General features: G+C 47.1%; 1 protein-coding gene across 1 annotated transcript in view; it reads right to left on the bottom strand.

The window, feature by feature from the left end:
- Window positions 1–19,856, bottom strand: part of ANXA2 (annexin A2) — a 36,250-nt gene extending 16,394 nt beyond the window's left edge. The window contains exons 1-3 of the mRNA XM_080934008.1: window positions 19,807–19,856; window positions 10,891–10,950; window positions 6,997–7,096 (exon numbers count right to left, since the gene is read on the bottom strand). Of these exons, the coding sequence (XP_080790134.1) occupies window positions 6,997–7,096; window positions 10,891–10,938 (148 nt within the window). The 5' untranslated portion in view covers window positions 10,939–10,950; window positions 19,807–19,856. The remainder of the gene's footprint in view (window positions 1–6,996; window positions 7,097–10,890; window positions 10,951–19,806) is intronic.
- Between the last annotated feature and the right edge of the window lie 2,297 nt (window positions 19,857–22,153).

The following is a 22,153-nucleotide window of genomic DNA, read 5'->3' as shown; positions in this document are numbered from 1 at the left end:
AGGTCTTTGCCAGGATTGGGTGGGTAATTCCAGAGCCTGTAGGCGCACAAGGTCACTTACAGACTACACCCATCTTGTCTTACAGAAAGTCAGAGGCGCCCCAAAACACTTGGAGCCCAGAACTATGATGTCTGGGAGCAAAACAATGACCGGTTAGACAGGAGAAGCGTCCTGATGCTTCTGTGCATTTAGAAAGTTAGAATTTCTGGGTATAAAAAGAAAGATGGCTTACAATGTCTCTGTACTCGTTTCCAAGTGAGATCACACCAATAAACACATTGACATACTAACAGATGTCTACAACTTCAGCTTAGAGTTTAGAGTAGCCAGTGTAAACACAGAAGCCCTATTGCTGGACCCTGGGTCGGGTCTGAGGATGCTGATGTCCCCTTGGTATGTCCAATAAGGGGCTGATTAAATCCCCATTTGTCTACATACTGGAATACTACTATACTATGTATGTGGTCATTTAAAATAGAGCATGGAAGCATTAACTGATTTGGGGAAAATACTCAACATACAAATGAAAAGGCGTGGTTATAAACCAGAGTGCTCGGTATAATCTGATTTTTTTACTTATTCATTTTTGAGGTTGTTTTCTTTGTTCTTTTCTTGGTTTGTTTTTTCAGTTTTTGGTTTTGAGACAGAGATTCACCTAGGTGGCCTCAAATTCACAGAAATCTGCCTGCCTCTGTCTTTGCCTCCGCCTCCTACCTGCTGAGACTAAAGTTGTGTGGGCTACGCAGAGAAGCCCTGTCTTGTAAAACAAAAACCAATAACAAAGGAATGCGTATCTCTGTGTATAAGGCTGGATCTAGAAGCAGATTTATCAACAGTTTCAAAGTGTCCTACTGATAACAGTCACTTCAGAGAAACTGAATGGAGATTGTTTACAAGTGGGTAGCCCCGGAACCTAAACCCTCCAAACCCTCATCCACATCAGAACTGTGTCACAGGTCATTGCCGGCATATCTCAAGTTGAACTAAAGAAGCCCAGCATCCTCTGGGTTACATGCTGGCTCAAGGCACATAAGGCATAGCCTATGCTAAAACACCAGAATACCCATTGGTGATGTTATCTTTTTAAAAAAGATTTATTTATTATGTATACACCATTCTGTCTTCACGTACACCTGCAGGCAGAAGAGGACACCAGATCTCACTGTAGATGGTTGTGAGCCACCGTGTGGTTGCTGGGAATTGAACTCAGGACCTTTGGAAGAACAAACAGTGCTCTTAACTTCCAGCCCTAGTGATATTATTTTTAGACCACTGTTGCTTCTTGACCTGATGTCCCAGTGGGTGAGGCAGTTAGTTCCTGTGGAAAACTATCCAGCATAGGTTGAAGCTTCTCAGCCACCCAACATATTTCTCAAGCATTAAAAAGTTTCAAGCATTGAATCCAAGCCCACAGAGCCCTCCCCGATCTCTCTCCTCTCTGCGGGTAGAAGTCCTTAGCCTGCTCTGGATTCCTACATTCCATGGAAAATGCGTGTCTCCACTGTCCGTGGCAAGGAACCAAGAACCGTTTGGAACAGGATGCTGACTCACAACACCAGAGACATGCTGACTGCACAGAGAGTGGATTTCGTCTGTTTGGTGAGGGCTCAAGAGCTGTCTGGCTGGAAAGAAGAGGAAAATTGCCTTATCTAGTCGGGCAGTGGGGGATGGGACTACAGCTCAGGTTGCCGGATATCTTAATATCTTTGGCTTAGAAGAATCCTTCTGTCTGTACAATAGGGTCTGAAGTATGCCAGAGAGGACTGTGCCAGGGACCAGAGTTACTGTGAGAGTTATTACTACCGATCTGACAGGATCTGAAAATCACCTAGGAGACAAACTTCTAGGCATGACAGTGAAGGGTTACCTAGGTAGGGTTGACTGAGGTAGGAAAAGCCACTGTAAGTGTGGGTGGTGCCATCCTGTGGGCCGGGGTCCTGGACTACATAAAGTGGAAGAAGTGAGACGAAGGCTAGTATTCCTCTTGACTTCACGCCTGCAGTGCACTGTGGCTGGCTACTTTACAACCAACACACCTTCGCCTCCATGAGGCACTACACTCTCCGACTGTGAGCCCAAACAAACCCTCTCTCCCTGAAGTTGCTTTTGTCCTTGTTCAGCATTTTGGACCAGGGACGAGAAAGGACCAACTACAGGAGGTCTCTGCATAAGCAGAGGGGGCGATATTCTGGAAGGTACCTCGGACTCAGGCCTGTATGACCTCGGGACACTGCTTCTCTCCCTGCACCTGGCTTTCCCAGATATAAAACAGGAACAGAAAATGAGACTGACTGAACAATAGGAGGCAAGTCCCTCTCTCGGCTTCTCAGCCCTGGGCCCAGCCCTGCCTGGATTCAACTATTAGCCTATGAAAACACAGGGCCGAGAGAATGGCTTTCATGAGATGAACAGTACGGTTTCAAGTTAAACTATGCATGCTCCCTCAGAGCTGAGACAGATATTGTATACACAGGGTAGGGGCTGAGGAGAGTCAAGCCTCTGACTGGTGTGGTACAGCTGTGGGACAGAGACCCAGTTCAAGGACAGCCTAGCTCAGCTAAGTCCCAAGAAGGTGTTTTGGCCCAGACATCAAACTTCGGTTCCCATTCTGTTCTGATGTCACGTGGGCTAAATGTCTTAGATAGGACCTAAGGCCTAGTCTTCTTTGTCATCGGCGTGGGATGCATTAGTAATCTAGAAACCCAAGCTTGGGGATATAGCTCAGTAGATGGAATGACTGTATATCATGCAGGAAGTCCTGAGTTTGGAACCCAGCTCCACCTAAACTGGGTGTCATGTGCACTTGGGAAAGAGAAGCCAGAGGATTAGAAATTTAAAGTCATCCTTGGCTACATAGTAAGTTCTGCAATACAAGAGACCCTGACTTTATAAAAAATAAAAATAAAAAGCCCTCTCTAATCATCAGAGACTAATCTAGTATGTTTCTAAAATTCCATATAAGACCTGTAGGAAAACACAAAAAAAGTAAATCTAGTCATAAACGGGGTAACACGTGTGAGTTATGGGCATGTTTGTCCATCTGCCTTGGGGACCAGGAGAGGAAAAGCCTGAACAGCTGCAGCAGAAACCCCCAGGCTCACCCTTCACTCAGCTCCCGGTGCAGATGCCCAAAAGAAGCTGCTTTCTTCTGCTGTTCATGAGTGAAGCTGGTTTTTGGATTTCCTCAGGAGAAAGCAGAAAGGTCTGAGGAGAGGCAGCCAATGAAGCCAGTGATGAGAGGGCCCTAGGGACTCCTTCTCCTGCACTTACAGCCACCTAGGTCCCACACAGCTAGGCGGACAATGCTCTCAGACAGAAAAGCTGTTCTCAGGAGTTAAAGCAGCTGTTAAAGGCTCACCAGGGTCTGACTCTGAGAACAGTTGTCAGATGAGGGCTGGTTTGCAGTAACCTGAACCTCAAGAGAGGCCTCTCTAAAGGAGCGAGCAGTTTCTCTTCTAGCAGAACAAGATGGCTCTGGGCCAATGCGTTAGGAAGGACTTCTTCATGGGGTGTGCCCCCACAGAGGCAAGGTTTCCCTTTCTTGCCACCCCAGCCAGCTGCCTCCTGGCACTCTCAAGAGAATATACTGCCTTCATTGCTGCACACAGCTGCTTGCAAAAGGAACCAAAATCACTCATCCTGACTCACTTCTCCAGTGCATAGGAAAGTGGTCTTGCAGCAATGCTGGGAATCTTAGGTGGTTCTATTTTAAAATGTAAGAGAAAAGAAGTGCAGAAACTCACTTCTATAGTTGGGCTTGCTCATGAAGAGGAGGGGGTGGGGGGTTGTTCGCCCTTCCGGAGAACACAAATACTGCTCAAATCAAAACTGACAATAATAGAGCAACTCCCAGCCCTCCCTTCTGCAGGCGCCAAAGCTGCTCAGATTCACTGGCACCAGCGCTAACTCCAGGGCTGTGCTGTTGCTAATTACCATCTATTTCATGGAGTTGAGATTCATCCTTTTCTAATTTAGCTGACTTTCCTTTCTAGTTATTTGGACCCATATGGTAAGCCATCCCCAGCTGTGTTGAACACTCCACAGTGTATATTTAACCCAAGGCCAATCTAGACCAAGAGACTCCTACGGATCAAGTCTCAGAAACCTCTTGTTAATTAAGCAATATTACTACTTTTGCGTGACTTAACTCAGCTTCTAACTAGACATAGATTAACGTAAGGTACTGCACGGTCCACCTCAGGCGAGAGAGTAAACACAAAGCAGCCATGCACGGGGTTTACGTGATGCAAGAGGACTCGTTCACTGTCTCTGCAGCTGGAAACAAAGCTCACTTTCAGCTGGTGAAGGTGGAGCCGAACTCATAGGGACTACTCACATTTCTGGCAACACCCAGACTCTGGAAGGAGCCTTTGCATCTGTGCTCCCTCTGTGCTCTGACACCCCCACTACTTCTGAATACTATGTGGAGTTTCACCTCCTCACACAATCTCATGGGCCTGGGCATTCATAAAAGGTTAAGAAATAAAACCATATAAGAAGAGACAGATCCAGAGGTCAGTGAGTATGGAGTGTGACAGGAACTAGAATGGAGGGTTGAAGTGGAAGCCTGGGAGACACAGACCTGATTAGCACTGCACAGCTGTAGACATAGGGAGTCTTGGGAGACGGAGGAAGACGATCAAAAGCTTGGGTTAGCCAGACCATGACTAGAGGGTGGGAAAGGAGGATATTGGAATAGAGTTATGCTTGGCAACAGTCAGGAATAAAAAGTCACACGCCCATGGAGTAGCAAAGGCAGAGGCACCATCTATCTTGCTTAGCAGCAATCTTCAACCTTACAGATGCCGCAGCCCCTTAACACAGGCTTCCACAGTGGGGTGACCACCAGCCAATCAAATGATCTCATTGCTACTTTATAACTCTACTTTGCTACTGTTGTGAATTACAATGTAAATTTCTGATGTGTGACCCTGGAGGGAGTTGAGACATTTACAGGTTGAGAACCCCTGGCTTAGGGCACTGTCTGAACAGAAGGAGACGGAGCTAGAAGAAGAAAGCAGCAGGGAAGCCCAGTTTAAAAGAAAGCCCAAAGGTGAGCTCCCACGGGTGCTGGAAGAAGGGGTGCAGAGAAGTTACAGGTAGAGCCAGAGCTCTGCCCATTCTGCCCCTCCTGGCAACTGTTCTGGAGTCAAGCTTCCTCCACACCTAGTCCTCAGATCACAGCAAGTATTAAGTCCCAGGCTCCGGACTCAGAGCTCAAGGCTGCTCCCCTCCGCCCTCTGACTAGCCTGAAAGAGCCCAGCTCACCTTCTCTGCCTCAAATGCACGTCACAGGGAACAGGCAGCCTCTGGACACTCAAGGTTTACCCATCTCCTTTGACGTCAGGATAAAGCCAGCTCCTGATCTGAGTGAAGGTGCTTGGGAGTGTCATGATTCCTGTCAGCTCGTTACCTAAGTGATGCTTCTTATCTGAGTACCAGGGGCATGCATCTTTCTAAAGAGTCATTTATTTATTTTATGTGTGTGTGTGCACTGTAGCTGACACGGACACACCAGAAGAGGGCATCAGATCCCATTACAGATGGCTGTGAACCACCATGTGGTTGCTGGGATTTGAACTCAGGACCTCTAGCAGCCAGTGCTCTTAACTGCAGCCATCCCTCCAGCCCCCAGGACATGTTTTTAATGAACTTGCCCTGCAAGTCTAGAAAGGCAATACATAACCATCATGGGCAATTTGACAAACATAGAAACAGAATATATATATTGAAAGCACAAAAATCAATAATTCATAAATTACCAATGGCTTTGACTTTTTCCCCTTTTTGAGTAAAAAATTGTAACTGTCATAATAACATATAATATACTCTATTTTGTCATTTTTCTGCAGAACTGACAAGTTTAATGTTTAAAATGAGCATATTAAACTGCCAATGTTAACATATAGATATCTATAAAATAAAACATGTTAAGTCTTTTACTGGAAAAAGCAACGGACTTAAGAAAACTGTTACTCACTAAAACCACTAGGCGCAAAAAGTAAACACCAACATGAAGCATTAGATGGGGTGTGGGTGGGATGAAAGGAAAAAGACTCAGACGCCCCCACTAATGCTGGACCACAATCGTGGTGAAAGTCTGATGGCGGTTGGCTACACACTGGTTTCCATGCCGGAAATGCTCTACATCAAGACAAAGGAATGAATCTGATCCTAACAGCTGGGTCCAACTCCAAGTATGAACCAAGGCCAACAGACGTGAAGCATGTTAACTAGCTAGCCCTAAGTTGTGTCATATGTCAACTGGGAATGACACCTGGCATCCAAAATCAATCTGAGGGTCAGCTGATCAGGAAGCTCCAGGACAGCTCTATGCAGTATCTGCTCGTGATGAGCACTTAATAAATATTGCAGATGACCAAGATGATGGTGGTGGTGATGATGTCAGCCACTTCTGCCCACACAAGAACGTGGGGGGACCATAGCTCAACAACCCTCAGGACTTTCTTGGCTTAGGGGACCATTGTGTTTTTCTGCTGGCTTGGAGAGGACCTGGGAGTATTTTTATTAATGTGAGAGTTTCAGCCGTGGCCAGAGTTCATCTGTGCGATCTTTACATTCCAGTAAGCTAGGAGCTTTCTCATGCAGGGATAAAAAGCACCCTTTGTGCCAAGCTTGTAAATAACACCATCTTTGTCAAGTGACTTAACTATTAACTTGCAGGGTATTTTCTGCAAAGACATGTGGAGAAACCACAAAATCTAGGCGTGCCCAGTGGTGAAAAAGGAATTGTTTTAGGGAAGTAAATCATATGTAGTGTCTGTGTGTGTGTGTTATATTTTAAGGTAGCAATTTTTTTAGATTTTTATTTTTAGCTGTGCATGTGCGCACACACACACACACACACACACACACACACACCACAAAGCATGGTGATTGAAAAGGGCATCCAATACTCTGGATCTGGAATCACAGGTGGTTGTGACTTGGCTACATCATGAGGTCAAAGCCACCCTGACAAGGTGCATGGCCTACCTTTCGTCTTGATCGCTGTCTCAATGTTCAGGGCATCCCTCTCGGCGTCGAAGTTGGTGTAGGGTTTGACCGAGCCGTAGGCACTCGGGGGTGTAGAATGCTGAGGTGAGAACACAAATACAATGAAACCACACACTGCACACCCGCTCAGTGAGAGAACACTTTCGAAACCCGATTGTGTGTCCATTTCTCTTCATGATCCTAACCTCTTTCTTGCTAAGTTGAGAGGTGTCAACAGGCAGCACACCCCACTTGTCATTTGTAAATTATGGAAGAAAGCTCATGTTGACACTGGGGACGAAGCTCGATGACTGCAGTGATTGCACAGCGTAACGAAGCCCCGACTTCCATCTCCTGACACCACATAAACTGGGCTCCGTAGCCCACGCCTATAATCCTAACACTCCAGAGCTAAAGATGGAGGATCAGAAATTCAAAGGCATCCTATGCTTCGTTCTGAGTTTGAGGCAGCTTGGGCTACATGAGATTATATCCAAAAAGAAGAAGGAGGGGAGGAGGACAAAGAAAAAGAGAAGGGGGGAATCGAATTCACTTGTCTGTACAAGAGTTGTCCTTCAAAGGCTCCACTGGCTTAGAACACGCTGTGCCTCTACTCTACATTTCATGTATAGTGGGAGCTTCAGAGCAGAGGGCGCCAAGCTGGGGGTTTGGGTCGAGCATCTATTCAAGTTTCTGAAGGGAAAGTGATCTAGCAAGAAACTGAACTAAGTTAAAACTGGAGATGTCTGAGAGATAAGTGTGCACTGCCGAGCGTTCACTACAGGGCTGTGCTGCCCAGGTTCCCACTCTTTAAACAGTGAGCGAGGAACCGGGGACGTGCGTCAGTTGGTAGAGCGTGTGTCAGTTGGTAGAGCGTGTGTCCCAGCTGCATGAAGCCTCGTGTTTGACTCCCGGCAGTGTATGAACAGGGAAGGGTGATCCAGCACTGGGGAGTGGAAGCAGATGGATCAGAAGTTCAAAGTTGGCTCCATGGCAAGTTTCAGGTTAGCCTGGGATACCTGAGACCCTGAGCCCAGAGTGAAGCCACAGACAAGCTAATGAGCAGCACCGTCCTCGTGTTCTCTGGGATGTGCAAGGGAAAGGCTTCCTCCAGCACTGTGCTTCGAGTACCTTCTGGCTCCAAGGTGAAAGCCACAAGTTCCTCTTCCTCTCTCTTTCACCTCAGTGTCCCCTCCATCTTCTCCAGGATGCCCCGCCTACTGCCCTGCTGGGATATTTTCCTCCTATCCTTCCTTTTTGGAAGCCTGTGGGAGCCAGCTACTCTCCTGGGCTGATAGACAGGAATCTCTGTCCACTCCCCAAGCTAATGGCTTACTTCTCCGTCCATTCTCTCGTCCACTCATCTAACACGCCCCCGCGCCCCCCAAATGTTCCCGCACAGATAACTTGCCCCCAAATGAAGGGCAGACAATGGGTTTGTGTGTTGTGGCTTTGATTGGTGGGAGGCCCCAAACCACCCACCACTGATGAATCCCCTAAACAAAGGCTCTTCATCCTGCGATACCCCATCACAGTCTCCCTGGTGCATCATGGGATGGTGTCACGTGATGATGGTGTTTAATCACAGAGCAGCTCCTATAAAGAGTCAGCTGACTGTGGATGTTAAGGATCTCCGAGCCAGCCCAGCAACCACACCATTTGGTTCCGACTCATGGAAGCAACTGAGACACACGCTCCCAAGCGTCCCTGGAGATGAGCTAGAACTAACACCTGTTAGTTGCGGCCAAATGGTAAATCTGGTTCATATTTTATATTTCTGCCACAAGTGCTTTAGCAAAGTTGGCCCTTGCCTCATTTCACAACTTCTGGGCTTGCCCAACCTCATCACAGACATTACTATCTACAGTGTTCATTGTAGCAGAATTTTAGCACAACTGTTACATCTGGCAGGAGTCTGGAATGATGACACCTAGGCTCTGAAGGAGCTTTTCACCAGTGACTGCTGTCTGAGATTTTTAGGGGGTTATATTTTTTAAGAATTCTTAGAGCCTTTGAGGCATGCCCGGCCAGCAGGAAGTCTCCATATGGTCAAGGATTGCTCAGGTGATAGGTCTTTCAAGACAGCCCCTATGTCATAGAAGTTTTGGTATTCAGAAACTGGCTTGCTAAAGGTGCTCTTTTGTGTGACAATAAAAAGAGCTTGTAGGAAGCTGTCAGTACTCAGTTCTAGAGGGCGGATCCCCTGCTGCTGAGAGGCTGAAATCCATCCTGTATTGACTCTCTTTTCTTCAGTTGATCAGTTGATCAATTGTCCCGAGTAACCCAGAACACTAACAGTTTATGCTAAAAAACAAAACAAACAAACAAACAAAAAAAACCCTGAGATAATTGAGTTAGAAAAATAATGTCTCCTGGTATTTTAAGTAACTTTCTAATTTTGCAGTGGGTCCCCTCCAAAGCTCTCCTGGGACTGTGGCCTAAGGGGTTATGGGCTGGACACCAGTGGCTCAGGCAGGGGACCACTCTGGGAAGATGATGGCGGGATGCAGCATACATGAAAGGCATCTCATGAGAATTGCTTTCCGAGACTGTTCTCATTCTTAACAGGGCCAGCAGTAACTTATTGACAAGAGCTGACTGTTCCGTGCCACAGGCCTGGTTCTCTGATCAGATGACATGACATACCGTCCTCATATCACTGAGTGGGACAAAGGTGGGTGTGGCTCTGTGGTAGCTTTAGAAACGTAAAGAAAGGGATAGCCAAATGTCTATAAGACTCACTTGTCTGAGATTAAGTTACTAGGTAAAAGGGTTCTTTCCTTCCCTTAAAATATCAGGCAATATGGGACATTTTCTACTTTAGCTGGTTTAGTCCCATCTCTCCACACAGGAAAACTCGTACTCCTGGGGCAGAGTAACTTCAGAAGATGACTGAAAAGCTCTCTCACAAAACTTTTTAAAAAGGGTTTCATAGAATCCGTGCTAGCCTCAAACTTGATAGCCAAGGGTGACTTAGAATTTTTAATCCTCCTGCCTCCATGTCCCAAAGCTGAGATGATAACTGTGTGCCACCTTACCTGACTGCTGCAGAGCTGTGGATGGAACCTGTGGCTTCACACAAGCTAAGCTGGCGTGTACTCCAGCCACAGCCACAGCCACAGCCACCCCTCAAAACTTGATACCAAGGACAATCTCATTATCAAAGGCATTAGATAAAATCCACTGGAGAAACACATTGTATAATAGCAAGACTTGCCAAGGCCCTAACAGCGGGCCACGTTCAGAAAAGCCGAGGCTTCTGAGGCCCACTCTGACTGAGAAACTATCGTAGTTAATGGCTGCTTTGAGAGAGAGTCGCTTTTCTTTGGGGACATGGCCGTGGTAGGTTCCATAGTCCAGTAAACCATGACCCGTGCATATATGGGCAGAACAAACTGAACTCGGTGGCTTAATAATAATAATAATAAGAAGAAGAAGAAGAAGAAGAAGAATGATAATGATGATGATGATGATGATGATAAACCATCTGCTAGAAGAGTATTGCAGATATTCTAAGAAAAAGACGTGAGAATTGTTTTATGACATGGTTGAAGTTTATGATAAATAAACCCTCAAGGGCTGACATCGAGAACTAGCATGTCACCAAAGCAAAGTCACCACTTGTGTAGTAAGCCAGCAAAACAGTTCCAGCATTTCCTCGCAAAGACTGTCCAAGTCTCATTCGATGCCAAAAAAGGTTTTAGCACCATGACATTTATTTCAAATGAAACTGCTAGGAACGGTTAAAAGCAATGAGGAACCCAGGCGCTGGGGAGACACCTAATAATGACTGAATTATGGCCCCATTTTCTTTGTGTATACAGCGAGATCATAACACAGTTCAACAGATGTCCAATTTGCAAAATCACACAAAGTGAGAGATTAGATACTTACATCACCCTCCAAGCTGAGCTTGCACAGGATTTCATGGACAGTAGACATCTTGAAAAAAAGCTGAAAAAGAAAACCCACAAAGCCTTTATATATATATTTTTTAAAAGTCCTCTTTCCCCTGAAGCACAGCAATTCATCACACTAATGTCTTCTTGGACCACTGCTTCTGAGACTGTTAAAGCAACTATTTTTTCAAGCAGGCAATTCTCTATCTTACTACTGAGAAAATTAAAACTCAGAGACAGGTGCCTTAGGTTGGGGATGGATTTCTGGTTAAACAGGACCTGGCAAATTCTGGTCTTCGAATGCAAAGCCTAAAACTTCCTGTGGTAAACACCACATGTTCAAACAGAGAACGTGTTCTTCTATCAAAAGTGATAAGCCCATCAAAGCTGCCATGATTTACTAGTCACTCACCAATAACTTCATATTGTAGAAAAGGAAAGAGCTCAGATCAACAGTGGCTCCAAGTTGGCCCGATCCAAAAAGGAACCTATTGATATTAGCCCCACACTATTTCTTCCAGTGATACTCAGGGGCTACCATGGGCTCACCCATAACATGCTCACTTAATAAGCATAAGACCTTAATTTGGTCCCTAGAACCCATACGAAAAAAAATCTGGGAATCTCAAAGAACTAGGAGGTGGGTGGCTCTCTGGAGCTCCGTGGTCAGCCAGTCTAACCAATTGGAAGGCCAAGCCAATGAGAGTTCTTGCCTCCAAAAGCAAGACTCCTGATGTGACCTCTGGCCTCCACAGACAGGTACAGCCAGGCACACAGGTGTGCACATGCCTATGCGCACGCAAAAGACTGACTTTCTGATATGAACACATCTCATGGAGAGCTGATCCTGCATTAAGATTTAGAGGAGTCGCAACGTCATCACTGTGCACCGAGTACATTTTACCAGTCAGGACTGCCGTACTGAGGGGAGGCCTTTCCCTACTTGTGGAGGAAGTTCTTGGACCGATAACCCCACATGCCCCTACCACACAGATTGATTACTACAGAGACAAGATGAGTTACTCTGCATAATCACCCCCCAAAAGAAACAGCCACCTTGCCAAAAGGTTGCCAACAGTGTGTACCAGTGGTTGTGGGAATCAAGCTCTCTATTCGGCTTGGGGAACTTGCTTTGCCTAAATGTTTTCTTAAACCTGCTTTGAAGACAATATATATGGCCTAGCATTTGCCAACGTATAGGGCCTGTACAATTACTACTACTATTATGATTACTTATGTGTGTGCACAGGTGCATGCCATAGCACACACATGGAGGTCAGAGGACAACTTGTGGTTGGTTCTATCCCTCCATTATGTGGGTTGAAGACAAACACTGAACTCAGGTCCGCAGACTTGGTGGCAAGTGTCTTTACTAGTAAAGCCATCTCGCTGAACTTTTTGTTGTTGTTTAATGTGACGTATCGTAGAAAATCATATATTGCAGCTCACATTCTGTGTCAGGATAAACTGAAACCTTTATCTGCATACTGGTGCCGGGCTGAAAGAATTCCAGAAAGCTGCAGTCCAATCTCACCCCCAAAGCCTTTCGGAAGCCTGCACAGGCGAACGAACATCTTCCTTAGCAGATCCCCATCTCTCGCATAAATGAGGGTTCTTTCCCAGCTCTGCTGAATTGTTCTTCCAGGATCTGAGTGCTCCTCGGACGGCTGCCCACATGGAGCCCTCCCCCAAGTGCCCTGCAGATCAGAGTCAATCTGATGCACTACTTTACTCTCTCCATTCCCATTAATTCTTCTCCCACAGCCCGACACCTTGACAGGACAAATAAGGGGATTTTTGGAAGCCCCACAAATCTTGTTCTCTGTGTCAGCATTTACAATCGTCTGTTCTTTCATCAGGTTGCTCCTCCCTGCTGTTACCAACTCAATCTCCCATCTGATCTTGTCAGATAATTAGAAATCAGGGCCAGAGCCTCCTCTAACTCCGGCAGAGCCCAGCCTTCTAAGATCAGCATCGGGAGGCAGCCACACCTCCCTCTATCCATTCCCCTGGAAGAGTTAGTACTCAGTGTTTCTTGCCTTGGCTTGTCTATAGCAAATTGGTTTACTTTGTCCCTGGCTCCTGTCATCCCCACCCCGTTCCCTCCCACTTACAACAGGGTATCCTGGAGCTGGAGAGATGATCGGTGGATAAAGAACTGACCACGCCGGTATGAGGACCAGAGTTCTGATCCCTAGCAACCACCTAAAAGCCAGGTGGATATGGCAGTCCACCTGTGATCTCAGTGTTCCAGAGGCAAAGACGGGAGATCTCTGGAGGAAGATGGCTCACTAGTCCAGCTAAATGAGAGAGCCCCTTTGCATTGAGATTTGAAGTTTGGTCCTCATCACTTATCAAGCACTCTTTACAACTTGGCCATCTCTGTAGCCTCCAAACATGAGCTTAAGAGCAGTTTTTAATATGTCACATTTATATCACAACTATTCTGCACCAAAAACATCCAAAAATATCATAATAACCGCAAAGTCACTGAGACTGACAAGCAATATATAAGGCCTATACCTATAAATATTTTCTATCTCATGCAAGTTTAATAGCAACCCTAGTTTAGCTTAGAAATAAAACACAGCCTTTGCTCCTTCACTTCACCCCTAGGACGTGCAGTTTCTCGGAACTGGGAAGTTGCTAGAATGCTTCTTACCATGACTGCTAAAACTTTAGTTTGATTACTGAGAATGTGCTGCAACTCTTGAGGTCAGAGAAGGCCCTTGTGGTACCAGTTAAGTCGCTAGACCCTGGCAATGGTCAGGTGACCCACAAACTCAGGATAAACATGCACTGACACTGCACTAAAGAGACGAAGAATCCTCAGTCTCGGCTTCCCACACATCATGGAAAATGTTCACGGTTGAACTTGAGTAGATTTGCACTTACTATGGAAACACACCCCTGGATGTTTGTGTGAGGGGTTTGCTAGCATAGGGTCATCAGAATGGGAAGACCCATCTTACATGGGAATGGTACTATTCCTAAGCTTCTGTCATGAACTACACATAAAACATAAAGCCCGAAGACAGTAAGTACCCTGAGAACCAGCTTTTATTCTCTCTGCTTTCAGCCTGTGTGCACAGTGTGACCACCCACCTCCTCAAGCTTCTGCCTTCTGTGCCTTCCCAGATGTTAGCATGTATCTATCCACTTCAACTGTAAGCTGAGATAAGCCCCTCCTCCTTCAAGGTGCTTGTACTTAGTTAGGTATTTGGTCGCAGGAACCAGAAAAGTTAGGAATAAACCGCTTGTATGAGAGACACTTAAGAGACTAGCCATGATCCTCAAAAGAGCAGGGATCTCGGAGTCCTCTGTCTTTGCCCTCTAGTCCCCAATGGCTTTTCAATGGAACTTTAACATCACAAAGATCTAGGAAGCAGAGGGCCTAAAGGTGAGACCGATTTGTGTAGGCTGAGAGGAGTGAATCACTAGCCAGAGGAACACGTCATCTCTGGGGATGGAGAGAATAGGGCCCTGTGAAGAAATGCAGACCTCAGCATTATGTTATATCTCAGGAAAACAAGGGGGCAAGTGTGTTAGGAAGCCAATGGACCCGAATGAATGGTGCAAAATTTGGTTAACAAGACGGTGGAAGGTGGGAGGGCCAAAGTGACTAGACTCAGTACCAATTATTATTTATTTACCCATTCACCAAAACCCGAGATTTAAAGAATCTCATCTCTTAGCAGGTGGAGCTGGGAGGATGGGAAACTCACCCCTGGCTACATATTGAGTTTGAGTATAACCTGGGCTACATGAGATCCTATCTTAAACCAAAAAAAGAAAAGAAAAAAAGTCGACATTGCATAGGACCCTCCCTAAAGTAACTCTTAGCTCCTCTAAAAGGTAAAACTGGGGGAAGGTTGCAGACACAGCCACCCTCCCCTTCTGTTCCCCAGAACTGCATCTCTCTTCCCAGCACCTCAGTCTCACCCAGCTGACCAACCAGTTTCAACCTGCATACCAGAAAGCTATCTGGTGAGCTATCTGTTGATGTGAACGCTAAGCTAATACAGGACCTTTGCTCCCAAGGCGAGCTGGGACTTGGCTATACAGTGAAAAGGGCCCTTTCTCGGGCAGGTGTTTTTGTTTAAGGAAATAAACCAGCTAAGTCCTGGCAGGCTGAAAGCTAACACACCCCTCCAGCCAATCTGAAGTGGCTCTGCCCAACTCCCACTGGTGGGAAAACAGGCCTGCCTCAGCTCCTCCCTAAATGAAGGGAACAGAGTGTCTCCTGTGGCCTTGGAAATATTAATAAGTGAGACCTAACCTGATGGCTCAAGGCTCCCAGGGGCAAAGCTTGGCAGAAACTCGGTCTGTGGAGCTGTCACAGGTCAGCCAGTCAACCATTTGCATATAATAGACAATATGTTTTAAAAATAACGTATAGGGTTGTCTTTAAAAAAAAAAGACCAACTAATATCTAGATCTTATTACATTTTATTGTTTTGTTCCAAAAACCGTAGTTACCACGATGACCAAAAAGTGCAAATGAAGTTCTTCTTAACCTCTCTCCTGCAAAAGAAAACCCAGACAGACATTTTCAAAAAGCCTAAGAGAAAGAATCTCACAGGCAGCACTGAAAACAGTAAAAAGGATTCCTTGGGTTAAAAGGACTAGTTCCAGGAAGCCTAGATATTAACTTAAAAAAAAAAAAAAAAAAACCAAGAGCTGACAGGGCTGGTTTGTAGAGAATCCAACCTGGCAGTTTCAGAGACACACCCACTTGGAAAGTAGTTAAAAAGACACGTCTGTTGTTAGGTTACCCCAAAACAGATGCCTAGCAACCACCACGATGAATCAATCAGGGAATGGAATGACCTCAAACCAGGATTTTAAAGTCAAAATGGGTGGGGGTGGGAATGCGGAGGGCTGGGTTTCCCCACCACAGCCCTTACCGTAGGTTCTGGACACCATAGTATACAAACCACACTGGGATTTTAAACAACAATAAAAATGCATGAATGATGGGAGGGGAGTTCCCACTGTACCCCACCCATCGCCCCGTTAAATCATTCTCCGTTAACAGAACCTTCTTGAAGGCACATACTTTCCCCCTTAGTTTTATGGTTCTGATTAATGCTTGAGTCACAGGGCCAAGTTAAGCCCCAGGATTCTTGGAATTCTGCCACAGCCTTGATCCGGCTCAGAAAAGACTTCTACAGTGCTCGCTGTCCCTCTGACCGTCTGATCTGAATCAATATTTGTTTGCCAACTACACGTACTGCCAATGTTGCCTTGGCTGGTCAGAGCTGGAGTGGGTGGAAAGAGACCATCAAGGAAGGAACTCGTTCAGGGTTGGGGAACAAGTCTGAGCGTCTGTAGCTCAATCTCAGTGTCTCATGGCCCACATATCAGGCTTCCAACAGGGCTCAGCTGCCAGAGAAAAGTCCAAGTTCAAACTAATCCACCACACCCTGAACTTTCCTCCCTCTTAAGTCTGTGGTTTCTTCTCTCTCTTTAGCACAGGCTGGCCTCAAACTCATTCTGTAGCTGAGGATGATCTTCAACTCCCTGCCTCCCTGTTTAATGTGGTGCTGGGGATGAAATCTCGGGCTTGTGTCTGTTAGACAAGTACTCTATCCACTGCACAACACAATCAGTCCTTCAGCATAGTATTTGCACAGGCACACACATGCACACACGCACATACGCTCCTTCCACAGAAGTCTGCCTAGGTAACTCCTCTCAGCAAGCTCAGCTATCTGCCCCTCCACCAGGAGCACTCCAACTTGATCTCCCTCACACAAGACTTTAAGCCATAGGCAATGTTATGATGTCACCTTGCCCAGATCTCCTGCCATGCCAGGAGCAAGCAGAGAGCCAGACAACAAAGAGGTGGCAGAACGGAGACCCACGTGGCCTTGTGACTCGTCTGAGCTGTTAGTGTCCGCTGGGTGTGGCCAGGAGACAAAGGACACACACAAATGGTTCCATGTCATTCCTATGGTCAGTGTTCACATCAAGTCTGGGGTTAGAACTAAACTGCTGGGGTGCTGCAGACAGGTACCCTAAGATGATGTGAGCTCAGATCACTTAAATGCTCCAGTGTGCACCCTCATTGGCACATCTGGAGATCATATTAGGGGACCCACCCAGAACCACAAGTCCCCTCAACAACTGGATGGGCACTGCCTCTGGTAACAAAAGGAAAAGCATGCCAGACTGGATGGGTGGAAAGAATTTCTGTTAAGGCCTGGAATTTCCTCTTTCATGGCCCACAGCTAGAGAAGGGTGTGGCCTGAGCAATTCTTTGTAGGTAGACAAAGAGGACAGCCGATTTCTACTCAAGTCTCACAGTCGATTCTGAAGGATAGCGTAAATCCAGGGACTCTTTGGGATAAGCTCAGCTCCCAGTCCAGTTCTTTTAACCAACTGGGCAGAAGAAGCCAGGAAAGGAGACCCAGCTAGGCTTGGGAGTGAATATTAATTTTCGGAAAACATAAAAAATCTCAAATCAAATTGCTATCTGCCCAATCGATTCACTTATCTTTTCCCAGTAAGTTCAAAATCTAAACAGTGAGGGTGTGTTTTTGTGAGTGTGTGCTTGTGCACATTGTGTGCATATTTGTGTGTGTGTGTGTGTGTGTGTGTGTGTGTGTGCCCAGTCCATTGTTGTATTCTCAGTACCATTAACTGTGATTAGAGCACAGTGGATACCTACAAGATAGTTTATAAAACATGTGGATATTTAAAGTGGCTCATAGTGACTGCTACTCCTTTTGTAACCCAACCACCTTCGCTTGATGAAACAGGCCCTCCTGTTGTTGATGAAACAAGCCAAGCATTAGAGCAAAAATTCCCATATTTATCTGGGCCTAAAGGTGCAGGGAGAAACCACAGTCCTCAGAAATCAATAGCAATTTAGAAGAGTGCCTGCCTTGCCAGGAAAACTACTTAAATCAGAAATTAGCCAGGAAGCCAATGACCAGGGCTGCCTGCTTAATGCCAATCAATAGGGTACTTTAATAGCTCAGACACAGGATGTGAAACATTGAGACACCAGTCCAAGCACTCTGTCAAAGCCTCAAGTGCTGCCTGGCTAGTTAGTCAAACTTCCTGAACCTCTAGCACACCAAACAGGAAGCCCTCCACAGAGAGACGCACCTAGTGGGTTCCCCCCTGCTGCAGCAGAGGTGGTGGGTGCTTCCGGGGAAATCCTTGGGCTTAAGATCAGCTGTGTACTTTGGAGAGCAGAAGAGGACAGGGCTCTGCCCTGGTCTCCTCTGCCATCTCCAAACTCCCTGACTCAGATCCACAGACTTCCATGAGTACTTCACACTCTGAAACTAGCAGGAAGTGGGCGGAACTGAAGTCTCCAAAGCCAACTTAACAAGTCAAGGGACACAGGCTGCAAGACGTTAGAAGGAACACAGGAAACAGAAACGGGGAGAAGCGTTTCCAACTGACATGATTTGATCAAGACTATCTTTAAAACTAAGGGTGGGGGGAAAAGAGCCCCACATCTTCCTACCCGCAGACCACCCCTCCCCCTCCATTCCGCTCCTCCCCCTCCCCCACCCCTGCCCCGTGCTATCTTGGGATTCCAAACACCTTCTTAGCTTTGTTGGGTTGGGCAGGGGACTGGCCTCCCAGTCCAAGTTGCGGACCCACCTAATTACACCACTGAGTGTCACCAGCTGAGGACCTTGGATTCTAAGAGTTCATGGTTGCGTCAGGGCTGGAGTTGAACATGGCATACTACTACACGAATGAATAGCTCTTTCCAGTTCTGGGAATGAAGTTCAACCTACTATGGCACCAATGAGCTTGATCGTGGATCACCAGCTCTTGGTTTTTTGTTTGTTTTTGTTTTGTTTTTTGTTGTTTGTTTTTTGCCAGGGATCTCACTTTACTATGTAGCCCAGGCTGGATTCTAAAGGGATCTTGCTGCGACCCCCCCCCCCCGCCCCCGTCTTCTGAGTGTTGAGATTACCACTATGTCTCAAGCAACAGTTACTTTGTTGGCTTTGTATGACTCGGTTTTCCGTGTGTGGCACTCAGCTATTTTTGAATGAACTTGTTTTCGGAAACCTTCAGTATCTCAGTGTGAGTGGTGCTAAGAAAACAGTTCGGAAACCACTTTCATAGATAAAGAAACTTCCCGAACCACAGCCCTCCACGCCAGCTTTGGAATCTGCAGCCCAGGAACCACGCCCTTTTCTACAGACTCTATCAACTGACTCCTGGTGCATCCCCCCCTCAGCCACCGCAACGTTCCCGACAACCACCGGGGGCACTTCCTTCTGCACTCCCCACACGTTCTAGCGAGCCAAGCTGCAAACTCCCCAGAAGGAATGAAGTCTGAGGTCGCTGTCCTAACAGACAATCTAGAGTTCATGACAAAGACTGAGCTGAGATTCTTTTATGGGTAAAGAAGGGCACTCAAGACTTGAGGTCCTGGTGCTCCCCGGCCTCCCCCAGGTACTCCGCTCTGACTTCACAAATGCACGTCTCTATGTTGCAAGGAAATTCACCTGAATTGCAGAAGTTACGGGGCAGAGTGAGCGAGCGCAGTGCGGAAGGCAGAGGGGGAGTCCACAGAGCTCTCACAGCTGGGCCAGAGGCTGCCCAGCGGCCACACCCAGTTCCCCCACTGGCATTCAGCAGTCTGTAATGCCGCACCCTCGGCTCCCCACCGCACACAGGGTCTCCCCGCTTCCGAGGAAACTTCAAAGGGAGGCACGACCCACTCCCCACCCCCTGAAACCTCAGAGTGGGGTGCAAAGAGCACTGTCACGCGCGGGACACTTTGCAACTCTGTTGCAGGGCCCGCAAATCACCCGGTGGGGAGGGTCCTGCCGTGCCTCCCGGGGGGTCCCCATCGCCGGATCCTGCCCCTTCCCAGTTCAGCACTGCAACCCCCAGGCCATAGCGGGCAACCGGACCGCGCCCCGCTTACCTGGGCCGGGCACCTATTGCTGAGAGCCTCCCCAGAAGCCGAGCTGCCCGGCTGGGCTGGGTGGGGCTTTTATACCCGCCCCATCCTCCCTGCGCGGGCCGCCCCGCTTCCCCTCCCTCTCCTGCGTGTTCCCACCCTGTGGGTGACTCACCCAACTTGGATCGCCGCCCAAGCCCAGTCCTGCCCTACGTGACAGTTCCACCACCTCCCCAGGCCCTGCAGGCATCCACCCATCCCCCACCCCCAATCCCCTTACTCCTAGGGTATGGGGCCCAGAGCTCAGGCTGGCTCTGGGTTAAGATTTGACTGCCTGGCTTTCCCAATTCACTTCTTTTGCCTTCAGGCTTCTAGGCAGCAAGGTAATGAAGGGTAGAACTGTTTCAAGGCGCATATATTTGGATTTCTCTGAGCTGGGCTGTTGGCACCCAGCTCTCCAAGACCGTCCACAAACATTAGCTTAACCTCTGGTCACCAGCTGGAGGAGCTTGGGAAGGGCTGCTCGCTTGGTCCTGCCCTACACTTGGAAACCAAAGTAGGGAGGCCTCCAACCAGGGAGACCTAGAGGGGAGGCCAGACGGTGCCTCCTTCCCCAGACAGCAGGACCCCAGGTCCTAGCGTCTTTCCTGATTGTAGATTATTGAGCTCTCCCCCCCCCCCATTTCTTGACCAATTGTTTCTCCGGGTTGTATTATTTCTTTTCTAGCCTGCTTTCCCAGGGGAGTCTTAGAAACAACACAGTAGTGACCTGTGTTTGTGTGTGACTGTTCGCACTACGTCAAACTTCAAGCTTGCAGGAGAGCTGTAAACACCTTTCACACTAGTTTTTGTTTGCTTTTGTTTTTTGAGACAGGGTTTCTCTGTGTAGAACTGGTTGTTTGGAGACTAGGCTGGTCTCGAACTCAGAGATCTGCCTGCCTCTGCCTCCCTAGTGCTGGATTTAAAGTGTGTATCACCACCACGGCCTGGCCACACTAGATCTTTAAACTCCCTCCTTACACAATCCACCTCTCTCTTTTCTGGGGATCCTAATGGTTCTTTCCCATCGAGTTGTATGTGCTTGTGGTTTGCGGGTATTACACATGAACCTCAAGGAGCTGTCAGCCTCTAGGATGCTGCTCCCCCAGAACACACCTTTGCCCACCTCGTTATTGGAGACAAGGTATCTTTTTGGCCTGGAGCTCGGGCAATTTAGGCAAGATTGATTGGCCAGTCTTCCTTCTACGTACACTGGAAACAGAACTCAGGTTCTTATACTACAACATCTTGAGCCACAGCATCTTTCTCAGATAAGCTCTCTTCCCAGCCCCAGCTTAGGAGGTTGGCTCCAGCAAAGTGACAAATAGAATACAACATATACCTTTTGATAAATGTCTGATTTACATGCAGAGCTCTTCAACGTAGACAGCTTTAAAGACAGAAACTTTGACTATCTGACTACTGAGTGTGAACACCTTGGAATGTTACAAGCAGCAGCCTGCCTCCCTGGGTTATGTCTCCACCCAGCCCCACAGGCCCTGTACTCCTGCTGGTGTGTGATGGGAGGTCCAGTAGCGGAAATAGCATTAAATTGACATCATGTGAAACATAAAAGTCACCAACCATCCAAAAGAATTTTTGAGTAATTGTGGACATCTGGCAACACTGAATGTATAGAGAGCTGTTTGTGGCCAGGTCTCATTATGTCCTGCTAAACATGAGGTCTTTCTTCTTGTCCTAGCTCCTTGGTATCCCACATTCCATCAGGAGATCTCATTGGTTCTCTCTGTAAGTTCATCTGACACACTTTTAAAAAAAATATTTATTTATTTTATGTATACAAGTACACACTATAGCTGTCTTCAGACACACACAGATCCCATTACAGATGGTTGTGAGACACCATGTTGTTGCTGGGATTTGAACTCAGGATGTCTGGAAGAGCAGTCAGTGTTCTTAACGGCTGAGCCATCTCTCCAGCCCCTGACACATTTTTATCAAAAGCTTATCTGTGGGACTCTCACGTGATACACAGTTAGAATAGGTTGGAAATCAAATTAACCAATACAATGACAGTATCATGCTGAATACCCTGACTAGTTTATAAAAATTCACCAAAAGGTCAGATGGGGTGGGTGTGGGAGGAGGTAAAGTGCTTGCTATAGGAAGCAGGAAGACCAGAGTTCAATCTCCAGAATCTACATTAAAATCTGACTGTGTCAGTTGAGTTGGTCCCAAGCCCAGGTCTTGGACTCTGAGTTGGCTTACCCCATCTAGGGCCTGTCTTGCAGATCCACTGCAGGAGCGCTGAGACACAGGACAACACCAGGATGTCTGAGAGGAGTCCTGGCGAGGATCTAGTATTGATAGA

This window comes from Micromys minutus (assembly GCF_963924665.1).
Source record: "Micromys minutus genome assembly, chromosome: 21".
NCBI classification, from domain to species: Eukaryota; Metazoa; Chordata; class Mammalia; order Rodentia; family Muridae; genus Micromys; species Micromys minutus.
The sequence above is the reverse complement of the archived record's forward strand: the minus strand, read 5'-3'. Positions and strand labels throughout refer to the sequence as shown.